Genomic DNA, 16,752 nt, shown 5'->3' with positions numbered 1-16,752 from the left:
GGAAACTGACTTGCCTAAGGTCATACAATAAGGCCATACAATGGTTCCAGAGGTGGGACTGCACCCGGTTCTCCTGGCTTCCATTCTACTGTTGGTACTTCAATTGGCTTCACAGTAGACACAAACATATAATCATTTAAGCTTTGAAAAGAGAAATCCCAACGGCTTGAATCTGCATAGAGAAAATCGATTTTCCTGTCACAGCTTTAAAATGTATCTGCTGTCTCTGTGGTGGTTAGCGTGCACTGAGTGCTCACTATGGGCTGGGCACTTGGTAAAAACGACTCACTGTTCTAAATGGTTGCTTGCAAATTGGCCAAATAATGCTCGTCAATTAATCATCCTGAATGTCGCATCAGCCCTTATTGTGTGCATTAGAGCCTCTAGAATTCAGAAATTAGATTCACCCTACCCAACCTTAACCTAAGTTCGCTCAGCCTGGACAAAAACACAATCATCAAGATGTTCTCATTCCTGCCAATAGGTAAATGACAGCTTTAGTATAGTGGAAAGAACACTGAATAATTAACCAAAAGACCTGAGTTCGAATTTGCTTTCTGTGTGCTACAGTTGAATCTCTCTGAACCTGCCTCTTCACTATCATTAGGGGGGTGGGTTATAATACCTGCACCACCCACCTTATGAGATTGTGGTGAGGATCAGACCAAGGAATGATGCAAACTGCTTTGAAAATTTTAAATCCCTTTGGAAATGGCCACTGATGGATGTAGAACTAGATCAGGCCATTCTTAACTTTTTTGCATGTGTTTTGCATGGACCTCTCTGGAAGTTTGGTGATACCTAAGGACCTCTTCTCAGAATAAGGTGTTTAACACTTAAAATAAAATAAATAGGATTACAAAGGAAACTAATTATACTGAAATTCAGTCAAGCAAAATATTTCTTTTTTTAACATTTTTTTTCTTTTTAAACAATTGGGGTTAAGTGACTTGCCCAGGGTCACTCAGCTAGTAAGTGTCAAGTGTTTGGTCTGAGGGCAGATTTGAACTCAGTCCTCCTGACTTCAGGGCCAGTGCTCTATCCACTGCACCATCTAGCTGCCCCTGAGTAAAATATTTCTTAAAAAAGAACTTCACAGACCTCAGGTTAAGAACCTAGGGAGATGCTCTCTAAGATCCTTTAAAGCTCTAAATCACATGTTTTTGTGATCCTATTGTTATTATGTATCCTTCCCAAACAATCAGTAAGTATTTACTGAGTATTTGCTATGTGCCAGGCACTGCTAACATCTTAGTTTGGGACATATATACTTGCAACCAAAGATTTGATGTGAGGAAAAACTTCCTAACAATTAGAGCTATCCCAAAATGGAATGGATCACATGGGAGGTAGTGAGTTTCCCCTCATCAGAGGTCTTTAAGGAAAGGCTAGATATTCATGTGTTGGGTATGTTACAATGGGCATTTCTTTTCACTTAAGGGTTAAATGTCTAGCTCTGAAATTCTGTGATTCTCTCATTAATATGTTCACATCCCAGCTCCAAGGATATGTCCAGGGAAACAAGCCTATTAATTCAGGAATCTGGGAATCTATAATGTAGGCTAAAAAGCCCTTACTGGTCCTGAGTATCCCCTGACTAGGGATATGGAGATCTTGGGCTTAGGTAAAATGATTTTTCCTACAGGGGAGGAGATGCCAAACCAGACACCCACCTCTGTTTCCCCCTCTGAGTCCATCAATCTATAAAATGTTAGCAAGAAATGGGAACAATTTCTGTTCTCCCTGGTGGTGACAGCAGTACGGAAAATACGCTTTTCTCTTCCACACTCCGAATGCTTATAAGAAACTTTAGAGCCTGCTCAAGTCATTAAAGGGGGGAAAGAGGGAGTTAGTAACACATGAAAATGTTTTGCTCTGTGACCATGGAGACAATGAGACAAGCTCGACTAAGTCAAAGGTTATGTACAGTTCAGTGACTTTAGAGGCTTAATTCCAAATTGCTTTCCAAAATGGTTAGACTCATTCCCACCAACAGCACATTAATGTGCCTGTTTTCCTAAACCCCCTCCAAAATTTGTCATTTTCCTTATCTTTGCTAATATGATGGGTATAAGGTAGAAACTCAGATTTGCTTTATTTTGCAATTTTCTAATTATGAATGATTTAAAAATTTTTTACATGGCTGCTAATGAGAAAACTGTTGATAGCCTTTGACCATTTATTGATTAGGGAATGGTCTTTGTTCTTGTAAATTTGAGTACATGCCTTATATGTTTTGGAAACAAGACCTTTATCAGAGAAAGTATCTGTAAAGTATTTTTTTCTTAGTAAATTGTTTCCTTTCCCATTTGGTTTGTGCAAAAACTTTGTTTAAGTTTATGTAACAAAAATCCATTTTATCTTCTATGAAATCAATCCTTTATTTGGTCATGAACTCTTCCCTTATCCAAAAGGAAATTTCCTTCTTGCCCCTATAATTTGTATATGATATGACTTTTTTTTTTCCTCTCATGTATCTAGTTGGAGCTTAGCTTGGTATATTAATGTGAGATGTTGATCTATACCTAATTTCTGTCAGACTGCTTTCCTATTTTCCCAGTAGCTTTTGTTAAAAAGTAAGTCCATACCCCAGTTGCTGGGGTCTATGACTTTATAGAACACCAACTAGGCTAACAGGTTCATTCATTTCTGTCCTTTGCTTACCTAGTACCACTGATCGATTTTAATTTTTAATCAATTTTTATTGGTTTTGATGATTACTGCTTTGTTTTATAGTTTGAAATGTGATTCTTTTAGGCCTACTTCCTTAGAACTTTTTTCATTATTTCCTCGAGATTTTTGAGGTTTGGTTTCTCCAGATTAACTTCATTATTATTTTTTCCATTGGCTGTTTGATTGGTATGGCACTGAATAAATGAACTAATTTAGATAACCCTATCATTTGGATCCTATTGCTTAGGCCTACCTATAAGCTATTAATATTTCTTGAATTATTTATGTTTCTGTTTCTGTAAACAGAGCATTCATCCTAAGTTTATCTGTGTGGTTCCTATGTGTGTGATGACATGTAGACTCCCAAATATTGTATACATTCTATAGGTATTTTAAGCATAATTTCTCTCTCTCTCTCTCTCTCTCTCTCCCTCTCCTGGGTTTTGTTAGTAATAAAGAGAAATGCTAACAATTTATGTGGATTTTTTTATATCTTGAAACTTTATTGAAGTTATTATTTCAATTAATTGATTGCTTTATTCTTTAGGTAAACGGTCATATCATCTTCAAAAAGCAATGCTTTCCTGTTTACCTATGCCTATGCCCTTGATTTCTTTTTTTTTTTTTGTCTTAATGCTTTGCCTACCACTTCTAGTACTATACCAAATATTAGTCGTGATGATGGTCATGCTTGTTTTACCTCTGATCTTATTGGAAAGGTATTTAATTTATCTCCATTTCATATAATGCTGGTTCTCGATTTTATATAGATATTATTATATTAAGGAAAAGTCTATTTATTCCTGGGCAGCTAGGTGGCTCAGTGAATAGAGTGCAAAGTCTGAGGTCTGGAAGATTCATCTTCCTGAGTTCAAATCTGGCTTCAGACACCTACTAGCTGTGTGACCCTGGGCACGTCACTTAACCCTGTTTGCCTCAGTTTCCGTGTCTATAAAATGAGCTGGAGAAGGAAATGGCAAACCACTCCAATAATTTTGCCAAGAAAACCCCAAGTGGGATCACAGAGAGTTGGACATAACTGAAATGACTGAACAACAGCAAGCATTTATTCCTATGATGTCTAGTATTTTGAATAGAAATTGGTGCTGAATTTTGTCAAAAGCATTTTCTTAGTCCATATTTATTATCATGATTTTGATTGTTCTTTTTATTAATGTGGTCTGTTGTATTGATAGTTTTCCTAATATTGTGCCAACCCTGCATTCCTGTTATAAATCCAATTTGGTCACAGTGTATAATCATTTTAATATATTACTATAGCCTCTTTACTAATACTTTATCTAAAATGTTTGTGTGGCAATTCACTAGGTTTATTAGTCTATAGTTTTCTTTCTCAGCTTTGTTTCTCCCTGGTTTAGGTTTAAGACCATATTTGTATCATAGAAAGCATTTAGAAGGATCCCTTCTTTTCCTAATTTTTGCAAACAGTTTATGTAATATTAAAATTAATTTTTTCTTTGAATGTTTGATAGAATTTGCTTGTAAATCCATCTGGTCCTGGGAGCTCATTTACTACTTGTTCATTTTCTCTAATACTGGGTTTTTAAAGCTCTCTATTTTTTGTTCTGCAAATCTGGGAATCTTATGGTTTTGTAAATATTCATCCATCTTATTTAAATTGTCAATTTTATTGTCATGTACTTAGACAAAATATTTTCTTATACTTTTCTTTATTTCTTCCATATTTGTTATAAATTTTCCTTTGTTCATTTTTCATACTTGCAATTTTGTTTTCTTCTTACTTTTAAAAATCAAATTAGCTAATAATTTATCTGGTTTGTATCCTTTCTTTCCCCCCCCCAAAAAAAAACAGCTCCTGGCTTTATTCATTAATTTTAATTGGTTTTTTCTTTCAACTTTATTAATCGCTTCTTTGATGTTCAAAATTTTCATTTTGTTATTTTATTGAGGCTTTTTTTTATTTTGTTGGCTTTCTAGAGATTTTTTTCATTCCATGTAAAATTCATTGATCTCTTCGTTCTTTCTCTTATTTTTATTAAAGTGTTTAGAGATATAAATTTTCCTCTAAGGACTGCTTTGACTGACTCTCACAAATGTTGGTATGTTGTCTCGTTGTAATTTCCTTAGATAAAATTGTCTAATATTTCTATGATTTATTTTTTGACACACCAATTCTTTAAGATTAAGTTATTCAGTCTCCAATCCTTTCAATGATTTTTTATTTTTATTGAATATAATTTTTATTACATTGGTCAGTAAAGGTTGTGTTTAATTTTTATATTTGTGTATGAGGTTTTATGCCTTAATGCATAGTGATTTTTTTACAATGATTCCATGTACAACTGAGAAATACATATACTACTTTCTATGCCCATTCTGTAGTTGCCAGAGTCCTGTCATATTTGAATTTTCTAAAATTCTATAGGTATTTTATTCTTTCTTTCTTATTTATATTTTTCTTAGATTAATGTAGGTCTGAAGGGGTAACTTGAGGTCCCAACTGTTATAGCTTTGTCTATTTCTCCCTATACGTCATTTAACTTTTCCCTTAAATATTTAGATTCTATTTCATTCAGTGCATATCAGCATAAAAATGTTTTCCTCTTTATCTCTTTCAGTCAAATATGTTTTTGTTATTCTTTATTTGAGATCATGATTGCTACCTTGCTTTTTGAGTTCAACTAAAGCATATAGATTTTGCTCTAGCCATTGATTTTAACTCCATGAATTTTATGTTTCAAATGTGTTTCTTATAAACATATTTTGCCTTCTGTTTTTTAATCTATTCTGCTATCTTCTTCCATTTTATGAGTGAGTTCATCCCCATTCACATAATTATTTATGTATTCCTGACCACCACTCCCTCCTGCTCTCTTCTGCTTTTTGCTAATTTTGTCCCCTGCCTCCTCTTTACAAATAAGAGGGTAGTGAGAGTGGAGGAGTGCTGTTAGCACTAGTAACCTACACCTTTCATGCCCCTGCCCTTCTTTTCTCCTTACCCAGATGCCAATCATGGATTCTTGTCCTTATTCTTCTCTTCTAAACCTTCCTTCTTTTATAATCCACTCTCTGAGTTTGGAGTTTGTTTTGCATGTGATATATCCCTCTTCTACCCTTCCTCTTATTCCCACCTCTCCCCTCGCCCAGTTCCCATGTTGAGTTGAATGTATTTCTACCAAACTTTTAGCATTCATTTCCTTTAACCCCCTTTCTTCAATAATGTATTCCTTTTTCCCTTCCTTTTCTTTCTTTCTTTTTAAGATTATCAAAATACAACACAACCACTCCCAGGCATTTAGTTTTATTTAATTCCCTTTGTGACCATTAATGACTTTAGGACTTTTAGGAGATGCTTATTTCTTTAGACCCTTTCAGTTACTCAAATATATTTATTTTTTATGATATTCTTGGGTCCTATGTTTTTATTTCTACTCATCGCTAGGCTTTTTCTTGCTTGAAAGTCCTCTATTTCAAGAAAAGTTCATTTTTCTCCTGTAAGATTATACTCAGAGATGAATTCTAGGTAAATTCCTCTTGGTTGTAAAACTATATTGTTTGTCTCTTGAAATATCACATCCCAACCTCTCCTCTTCTAGTATGCTGGTAGCTACCAACTCTTATGTGAACCTGACAGTGGCTTCTCAGTATTTGAGTTCTGTCTCGGTGCTTGCAGAATTTTTTTTTCTTTTGCCTGGAAACTATGGATTTGTGCTATGATATTCCTAGGAGTTTTCACTTGGGAGTTTCTTTACAGAAGTGAGTGGTGGATTCTTTCTATTTTCATTTTGCTCTCAAATAGAACTTGGCAGTTTCCCTTGATTTCTTGAAATATGAAAGAAAAAATGCTTGAAATAACTATTCTTGAAATAGTTAACATTTATGTAGCACTACTTGTAAATTTCTTTACATATGTATCACCTTTTATACTCCCATCAGTTCCATGATATATATGATGTAAGTATCCCCGTTTTACAGATAAGGAACTGAGGCTTACAGAGGCCAGTTGGCTTGCTCAGTCACATAGATAGTAAATGTCTAAAGAAGGATGGAACTCAAGTCTCCTTGATTCCAAGTCCAATACTTTATCCATTATGCCACCCAGAGTCTTTTGTGTGTGTGTGTGTGTGTGTGAGTGTGTGTGTGTGTGTGTGTGTGTGTGTGTGTCATGGCTTTAAGGAAGTCAAATAATTATAATTCTTATGTTTTTTTCCCCCTTGAGTTGTTTTCCAGACCAGTTGTTTTTGATATGAAGAACCTCACATTTTTTTCAGTTTTTGATTTAGTTTAAATAATTCTCCTTATTTCATGGAGTCATTAGCTTCTATTTGGTCTGGTCTGATTTTCTGGGAATCTGTTACTTGGGTAAATTTTTGCACCTCTTGTATCAAGCTATTAATTTTCCTTCTAAGTTTTTTCTTTAGTGCTCTCATTTCCTTTCCAATTCTTTCATCTAGAGATCTAATTTCATTTATAATGTGATTTTTTTTTTAAAACTCTTGCTTCATTCTTCCAGGAATTATAGTTGACCTTGTGGCCAAACTGCATTTTTCTTCAAGGCTTTGCTTGTAGACATGATGGAGTTATTCCCTTTTTCTGGATTTGTGTCTTAGGCATCCCTGGATCTAAAGCATTCCTTTATCATGGATATCTTTTTTTTTGTTTGTTTATTCATTTCTTCCAGCCTTACTACCTGAATCAGGAACTTTAATTTGTGCCAGGCTCTGTCCACTTCAGAAGGGAATGACAGAGCCTTGTTTATTTATGATATATTTCTCTGGTGTCATGCTACTGCTTCCTCTAGATAATGAGCACTTCATTCTTCAAAGATCTTGGAGGCAACTCAGGCCAGGGAGCTGCAAACTTTCATTTAGCCCTTTGTAGTCTAATACAGGACAAAATCTAATAATTGCTCCTGGTCTGAGCTTTGTAGACTCCCAAACCCAGTGTGAGTTTGGGTAGCAGAACTGCGGGTTTATCTCTAGTTGTAATTTGAGTAATAATAACAATAATATAATAATAGCCAGCATTTATAAGTTCCTTTAAGGATTACAAAGGGTTTTATATATATATATATATATATATATATATATATATTATCTCATTCGATCCTTACAAAAAACCCTCTGATGTAAGTGCTATTATTATTAGCAGTTTTTTACAGATGAGAAAACTAAGACTGAGATAAATCAAGTGACTTAAGCAGGGTCACACAGCTAATAAACTTCTGGGAAAGGATTTGAATTCAGGTCTTCCTCACTCCAGTCCCAACACTCTATGCACCGCACCAGCTACTCCAATAGACAGCTGCTGGCCCAGTGCCTATAATCCACTCAGAAGGCCCTGCATTTTGAAGACATAGAACTATAAACTTGTTGTTGGTCTCAGCTATCTCGCCTCCCACTCAGCTACAAAACAGCCCAGGTCTATGGAATGCTCCTAATTATAAAACAAGACTCAGCCCAGGTCTATGGAATGCTCCTAATTATAAAACAAGACTCAGCTCAGGTCTATGGAATGCTCCTAATTATAATTATAATAATGTCCTAATGCAAGCTTCTGCTCCAAGGTCAAAGCAAAAGAGCCGCTGTTCTCTGTACTATGTACAGGCCTAGGACTATTCCAAGCCATACCCCACTCCATGCCCCAGTATGTAGGGGGCAGGTCTCAACCTCCATCCACATTGGATTTTTGACCCAGCTCCAGAGTCAGAGAAACACTTCTGTTCCTTCTCTGTGCCAGCCTTCTGACTCCCTCCCCATGTCCACAGCTTAGCTCCCTATGCTGGCCTAAACTAGAAAAATGACCTAATAGAGATCATCCTTGGATTTCTTGATCACACCATTCAGTCTGGTGCTCTTCCTTGACCTTTGTGGGAATAATTATGGGAGAGAGCCAGGCTATACTGCTTCCTTCTACTCTGACATCTTTGCTGGTCAAGTATAAAAAATATATATATACATATACACACATATATGTATATATGTGTGGATATATGTGTGTGCATGTGTATATATGCATGTATGTGTATATGTGTGTGTATGTATGTAGGTATATGTATGTGTGTATGCATATATGCATATATATGTATATGTATATGTATGTGTATGTGTATATGTACAGCAGCTAGGTAGCACACTAGATATAGAGCAGAGCCTGTAGTAAAGGAAGACCTTGGTTCAATCTAGCCTCAGATACTTACTAGCTATGTGATCCTAGACAAGTCACTTAACCCTATTAGCTTCAGTTTCTTCACTTGTACAATGAGCTGGAACAGGAAATGTCAAACCATTCCAGTATCTTTGCCAAGAAAACCACAGATGGAGTCACAGAGTCAGAAACAACTGAAATGTCTGAACAACAACAAATATGTATATGTATACATGTGTATGTGTGTGTTATATGTGTATGTGTGTATGAGTATTTGTGTATACATGTGTATACATGTGCATGAGTGTGTATATTTTTTCTTTAAAACCATACATAACAAAAGTTCACAATTTCTTATATAATCCTCTATCCTATTCTTCGTATCTTGAAATGTCAGTGTTTGATGATAATTGTTAAATTCACAGTAAAAAAAAAATTTAAGAAATAAAAAGATAAAAGAAAAAAATGAAACTCTTTCCAACTAAAACATTTTATGTTCTATGTTCCAAGGTCCCTTTCTAATGTTCTAATATTCTATATTCTAAGGCATCTTCTGGCTCTACCACATGGGACCTGAGCCAATGAGCTATTTAAGGTCCCCAGAATTAAAATTCTATGCAAATCAACCACAGGCAAGGGCTGATGGGAAGGATGGGAAGTGCTTTGAGCAGAAAAAGAGACTCTCCAAAATTCATTCTTGCTCACCAACATATCCAAAGTTAATTAGCCCTGGCAGGGTAGACCCAAGGGATTTTTTTTTTAACAAAGAGAGATATTTTTAACTAAGACTCTTCCACAGGAAATATGAGAAAGATCAAGCATTTTGCACCTAATTAATGGGACTGGCTGGAGTGCTGAAACATGCTCCAGATTCGTGCTCCCCAAATCTATTAAGTAGTTATGATTAAATGAAGCTGGTTGTATTCATAGAGTGGCAGGGCTTCAGGCAAGGACTCAGTAGAATTTTAATTTTAATTTTAAGTTACAGATGTTCCGTTGGAAAGGAGTATGGAAATAATGCTGCTTCTGGAAAGAGTTGTGATGACTGCTTGATTTCTTACCATTCTGCATTTTCCTTCCCCCACCCCATATGAGATTATCAGCTCTAGCTGTTATAATAAAAATCCACTGCAGCCCTCTCTGAAAAACTGGGGAATGTGCATGTAAAGTAGCAGGTAATGGTGCTCAGAGTGCTTTGGATGCCAGGCCTGGAAAGGACCTTCGAGACCATCTAGTACAACCCTTTCATTTTACAAATGAGGAAAACAAGGTCCTGAGAGTGAAAGCAACTTGCCTATGGGTTGCACGGCTAGTAAAAGGAAGACTTGGGACTTAAACCCAGGTTTTCTTCCTTCTCCACGTCCGGTGCGCCTTCTCCCGTGACATGCTTTGTTGTGCAGCTTAGTCCCCTTCTCTTCTCTCCATGCTCCCTCCCTCACACTCTCATCTCTTCCCATGGCTTTAGTTCCAGCTTCCCTGCAGCTGCCTCCTAAGTCTCTATGTACAGTTCTGTAGAGAAGTTCTATACGGACCTCTCAACCTACATCTCCGATAACCCACAGGACATATCCACTGGTGCCTCAAACTCAACACGTTTAAAGGAGTTCGTTGCCTAGAGCACTGAGAGGTTAAATGACTTTTCAAGATCACCCAGAGGCAGGATTTGAACACAGGTCCTCCTGGCTTTGGGGCCAGCTCTCTACCTACTAGGCCACACTGGTTGCCATGTTAAAAACCAAGCCTATGATCCTTCTCCCTAAACCAAGTTCTCCTTCAGAGAACTGTTTCTGTCACTGACGTCACTGTCTTAGTTTCCCATGCTCAAAAACTCAGAGTCATATTCAACTCTTCTTTTTCTCTCACCCTCATCAATCAATCAATAAATGTTTATTAAGAACCTACTATGTATAGGGCATCTAAGTGATGCAGTAGATAGAGCATGAGCCCCGTAGTCAAGAGAATCTGAGTTCAAATCTAGACTTGGGCACTTACTATTGTGTGACCCTGGACAAGTCACTTAACCCCAATCATCTTCCCCCTGTCCCCGCAAAAAAGAACCTACGTATCAGGCACTCTGCTAGGGGCTTGTATGTAACTACCTATTATGTATTTTGCAATTATTCTGCATATGCATATAAATGTATATATGCATATACACATATATTATCTCCTCCCATTAAAGTTATAAGCTCTTTGAGGGCAGGGACTATTTCTTTGTCTTTGAATCCCCAGCACCTAGCATAGTAACTGGTATAAAGAAGGAGCTTAATAAGTGCTTATTGGTTAATTGATTGATAGAGATACAAAAACAGAAGTAAAATAGTACCTAGTTTCAGGTAGCTTACACTCTACTGGGGAAGACAAGGTCTACAGATATAAAGACACACAAAATATGCAGAATCAATACAAAAACATAAAGTATTTCAACAAATCAAAACAAGTCCAGAAGTATTTATTAAATGCCTACTATGACCTGGGTATTATGCTAGGTATTGGGAGTACAAAGTACTAGGTCCAAGTACAAGATAATTAAGGAGGGCACCGGCAGTTTCGGGCATCAGGAAACGCCCAAGTGCAGAACGTGGTGCCTAGCCTGTGTCTTGAAGGAAGTGAAAGAATCTGTGAAACAGACATGAAGAGGGAGAGTGTTTCAAACGCAGGGGATGATCAGTGCAATTCTCCAAAGATGAGAGTTGGAGCACCATATGTGGGAAACAGAGGAAAGTCTAAGGCAAATGGAAGCTTGAGGCAGGAAGGAGAATAACGCATAATGAAGCAAAAGAGATGAGTTGGGACCAGGTTGTGAAGGCATTAAAAGCCAACACAGGAAGTTTTATCATACCCCAGAGGCAACAGCTAACCACTAACTGAAGTTTACTGAGTGGAGAAGCGACATGGTCAGATCCATGCCTAATGAAAATCTCTTTGGCAGCTGTGGATAGAGGACAGCTGATAGGAGGGAGAAATTTGAAGCAGGGAGACCAATTAGGAAGCCATTCAAATAGTGATAAAGCTTTATCTAGCCTTCCTCAGAATTAGACCCATGATTGGTCTCTATATACCATCAATTCTACTTCAGTAATATCTCTGACAGCAGGCCCCTCCTTTCCACTCTCACTGCTACGACTTTAATTCAGGCCCTCGTTGCCTACATTACTGCAATAGATGAGCCGCAGAATTCTCTCCTTTCAAACCATCTTACAAAAGCAACCAAATTAATTTTCTTAAATTACAGGTCTCATCATATCACTCCTTTGTCCCCAAAACCTTTGGTTCCTCTTCATTTCCTACTGAATGAAGACCCAACTCTTCAATTTTAATTTTGAGGCCCTCCAACAGTCTGGCTCTATTCTGCTCTTCCAGACATCCTCCCATTGCTTCTCTCATAAACCCACTGCTTCAGCCCCATTGAACCACACATTATTTCCAAAATCCAGTACATGTCTAGAATTCCTCCTGCCTTATTTCCACCAGTTGAAATCCTGCTTATTTGTCAATGCCCAGTTCACATGCCACTTCCTTACTGAGCCTTTCCTGTTCTCCTAAGATGAAAAGGATCACTCATGCCTTTTAATTTTCACAAGATGTTTCTCAAAGTTCTCTTGCATACATTCGCCCTATACTTTGCATTCTATTTATTCTGAACTTGTCTTATGTGGGCAGCTAGGTGATTCAGTGGATAGAGTGCCAGGCCTAAAGTCAAGAAGACTCATCTTCCTGAGTTCAAATCTGACCTCAGACACTAATAGCTGTGTGACCCTGGGCAAGTCATTTAACCCTGTTTGCCTTTGTTCCTCATCTACAAAATGAGCCGGAGAAGAAAATGGTAAACCACTCCAGTATCTCTGCCAAGAAAATCCCAAATGGGTCACAAAGAATCAGACACGAATGAAATGGCTGAACTGAACTGATGTCTCATACCCTTTACTAGACTTTGAGCTCCCTGAGAATATTAACAGTTCGTATCTACAGCACATTTAAAAAGTTTATATGTATTATCTCACTTGATCCCTACAACAACTGTAAGAGGTAAGTTCTAATGGCATCCCTATTTTATAGATGGGGAAACAGAGAGAGGTTAGTTGATTTGGCCAGGATCACACAACTACTAAACAGCTGAAACAAGATTTGAATTCAAATCTAGTGCTCTATCCACTACATCACACAGAAATTTCATCTTAGTCAACTCTTCCTCCCCCACAGCACTCAGGTAAGAGTTTTGTACTGTGCTGTTGTTGTTCAATTGTTTTCAGTCTGACTCTTTGTGACCCCATTAGGGTTTTTCTTGACAAAGATACTAGAGTGGTTTTCCATTTCCTTCTCCAGCTCATTGTACAGATGAGGAAATGGAGGCACACAGGGTTAAGTGATTTGCCCAGGGTCACACGAATAGTAAGTGCCTGAGGCCAGATTTGAACTCATGAGTCTTCCAGACTCTAGGTCTGGGGCTCTGTACACTATGGCTCCACCTACCTGCACAAGTAGGTCACCAATAAACATAAAATTTAAATTAAAGAAAATGGAAGACATATTTCTTCCATAGATTCACAGGACTAAAAGTTGTCTGAAGAAATCACAGGATTCAAAGCTAGAAGAGACCTTAGATATTATTCAGTCCATACCTTTAATTTTCCAGTTCCTGAGTCTTCTTTTCTCTGGGCTAAACACTTCTACTTCCCTCCACCAATCCTTATTTGGCATCCAGTCCTATCACCAGCCTGATACCTTCTTCTTGACAATGTCCTTCCTAAGATGGGACACTCAGAGCTGGACTCAACACACCAGTTGTGGTCTACACAAGAGGACTTTATAGAGAACATATTCAGTGTGAACTTGTGATACATGGGAAAGAGAGCTGCACTTAGAAGAATAAGACCTGAGTTCCAATCCTGACTCTGCCATTTACCACCTGGGTGACCTTGGGCAAACCACTTAAGCTCTATGGGCCTACTCCCTACGTCTTTAACATGAAAGGGTCAGGCTAGATGACTTCTGAGGTCCCTTTGGGACTCTGAATCTATTGTCCTCCATCTTATTTCAAAATTCTGAATGTTTGATTTTTTTTCTTTTCAGATCAAGACCTCTCCACTACAGTTCTAACTTAACCTGCCACTGTCTCTGGATTCTCTTTTCCTCGCTCTATATCTGACTAGATTATGGCCTTACTGTGAAGAAGGAAGTTGCCATGACATGTCTCACCCACCCATCTTCTTCTGTCATGAAGCTAAAGCCAATTCCTAATAGACTTTCCATAACTGTCATGGCCTTCATAAAACAAAGAGAATAAGGAACATCGGAAAGCAAAAAATGAAACACCACATGTCATCCCCATTCAGGCCTCAAGTCTTCTCAGGACTATCTCATGCATGACACTTGAATCAGAGTGTGATCATAAGATGCTGTCTCAAGAGCCGTATGAGTATAGGGAATAAGAGCTGGAAGGGACCTTGAACCTTATCTCATCCAAACTCATTTTACTGATGAAGAAACTGAGACCTTGAAATAGGTAATGACTTACCCAAGAGCATGCAGGGAATGAAGTTGGTATTTTTACCCAAGTCCTCTGTTTCTGAACCCAATGTTTTCTCTACTCCACTATACTGCCTCTCATTTATTCATCTAGGAAGTCCACATTAGCACTGCCTGGTTAGGATCCATAACTCTATCTCTTAATTTAATTAAGAAAGAAGATCTAAAGAATCATTAACACCTCAATAACCATGGATAGGATATTTAAATAGAAAAACAGCCAGGAGAGATCATCTATTGAGAAGCCTTCTCGTGGAGGTCTGGTCCCAGAAACTTTACTGTGTTGTGGTCTTTAGAATTGGAGGCCCAAAATGGATGCTCACAGCCAAAGCTCAAGTTGGCGCCAGGTTTTGACTGGCCTAGTCCTCATACTCCTAATCCTCATCACGGTCTTGGGTAATGTGGTGGTGTGCCTGGCCGTGGGATTGAATCGCAGGCTCCGGAGCCTTACCAACTGCTTCATCGTGTCCTTGGCCATCACCGACCTCCTCTTGGGCCTCTTGGTGCTGCCATTCTCAGCTGCCTGTGAGCTGGGCCAGACATGCAACTTTGCAAAACCCCTTTGTAAGATTTATACCAGTCTAGACGTGATGCTCTGCACTGCATCTATTCTTAACCTCTTCATGATCAGCCTGGACCGGTACTACGCCATAACAGCCCCACTTCGCTACACCATGGTAGTGACACCCAAACGTGTGGCCATTATACTTATCCTAATCTGGATGATCTCCATCACCTTCTCATTCCTGCCCATCCACTTAGAGTGGAACACTCAAAACATCACTAACTTAAACTTGACCCCCAACAAATGTAAACTACAGGTCAATAAGGCCTACGGCCTGGTGGATGGGCTGATCACATTCTATATCCCACTGCTGGTGATGTGTGCCACCTACTATCGCATTTTCAAAATTGCCCGTGAACAGGCCAAGAGAATTAACCATAGCTACTACAACAAGGCTGTCACCATCCGTGAGCACAAAGCCACCGTTACACTGGCAGTTGTGATGGGAGCCTTCATCATCTGCTGGTTCCCTTACTTTACAGTGTTTGTTTACCGAGGAATATGGGGTGACATCAATGAGACCTTTGAAACTATCGTCCTGTGGCTTGGATATGTCAACTCAGCTCTGAATCCCATCTTGTATGCTGCTCTGAATAGGGACTTCCGCACAGCATACCAGTGCCTCTTCTGTTGCAGGAGCAGTGCCATCACTTCCAGGGGGTCCTCCCTGTCTCCTGGCACCTCCCGCCAGGCCCAGAGCCAATCTCGCCAAGTTACACTAGGACTTCAAGAAGAGACATCTCTGAGACTCCCAGTGCAAAATGGAAGTGAAGTCCCATTCCCCCAGGAACCAGATAATTATGGAACTTCAAGTTTGGCTGGCCAGAGGTACGAGCAAGGAAGAGGGAGGGAACGCTAGCCGAGTAGCAATGGTTTCCTAAATTGTCCTAACAGGTGGTTTTTTAGCTCTGTCTCCCCTTTGTCCCATATTTCCCGGACTCCATTAAAGAAGGGTACCCAAGAGAGAATAATGACTGTGAGTCTGGGGATAGTTCTGAGAGCCACCCTAAGTGTTAGCCATGCCCTGTTCTCATCCACAAATAAAGTTCTTGGCCTTAAGATCCAGTCCAGATCCCAAAGTCCCACCTCTCTGGTCTTTATGATATCTCTTGACCCGTAGGAAGGCACAGCCATGGGTAGCTATGTGGTACAGTAGATAGAGCACAGGTCCTGGAGTCAGGAGGACCTCAATTCAAATCCAATCTCAGACACTTACCAGCTGTGTGACCCTGGGCAAGTTGCTTAATCCTGATTGAAAAAATAAAATAGGCACACCCTTGGTTACTTTTCAGGACCCTCAAATGAGACATTCATCCTCTGGATCTGAAAAGTCTAAAGCTAGGAATAAAATTTCCATTTGTTCAATTTATTATTGTTTCTCTGTTTTAAAAAAATGATGGAAAAAGATGGAAGGTACCTTAGAGAGAAGAATATAATGTTAAAGCTGGAAGAGATCTTAGAACATAAAACATTAAATGTTACAACTGCAAAGAACTTTAGAAAATAGAAGGTAGAATTTCATTGCAGGAAGGAAATACTGGTAATAGGCACATAAAATATTAGAGCTGGAAAGGACTTTAGTACAAAGAACAAAGTTAATGATGAAAGAAGTTCTAAAGATTATCTAGACCAATACTCTCATTTTATAGGCCAGAAAACAAAGACCCAGAGAGGGGCAGTTATTTGGCCCAGGTCTTCCATCAATGGTAGAGCTGAAATAAAAACCCAAGTCTCTAAGTGCTCTCTCATGCTCTTTCTACTACGCCAATCTTACAGATGCTAGATGGAGAACAGGTTATTAAAGGAAATTTAGAGGAAGCTAGTTAGTGTAGTAGATAGAGAGCCGGACTTGGAAT

The 16,752-nt window shown here is 38.5% G+C and overlaps 1 protein-coding gene across 2 annotated transcripts in view; it reads left to right on the top strand.

Annotated features, from left to right (window-relative positions):
- The window catches only part of HRH2 (histamine receptor H2), a 49,889-nt gene that overhangs the window by 15,852 nt on the left and 17,285 nt on the right, over positions 1 to 16,752 (top strand). For both annotated transcript variants that reach the window (XR_003567284.1, XM_027841860.1), the window contains exon 3: positions 13,876 to 15,724. Coding sequence is in view for 1 of the 2 variants with exons in the window: in XM_027841860.1 (XP_027697661.1) it covers positions 14,643 to 15,724 (1,082 nt within the window). In the remaining variant the exon portion in view is untranslated. The remainder of the gene's footprint in view (positions 1 to 13,875; positions 15,725 to 16,752) is intronic.

The sequence above is a fragment of the Vombatus ursinus genome, unplaced genomic scaffold (assembly GCF_900497805.2).
Source record: "Vombatus ursinus unplaced genomic scaffold, bare-nosed wombat genome assembly UNPS02014863.1, whole genome shotgun sequence".
NCBI classification, from domain to species: Eukaryota; Metazoa; Chordata; class Mammalia; order Diprotodontia; family Vombatidae; genus Vombatus; species Vombatus ursinus.
This window is presented reverse-complemented; position numbering and strand designations above follow the sequence as displayed.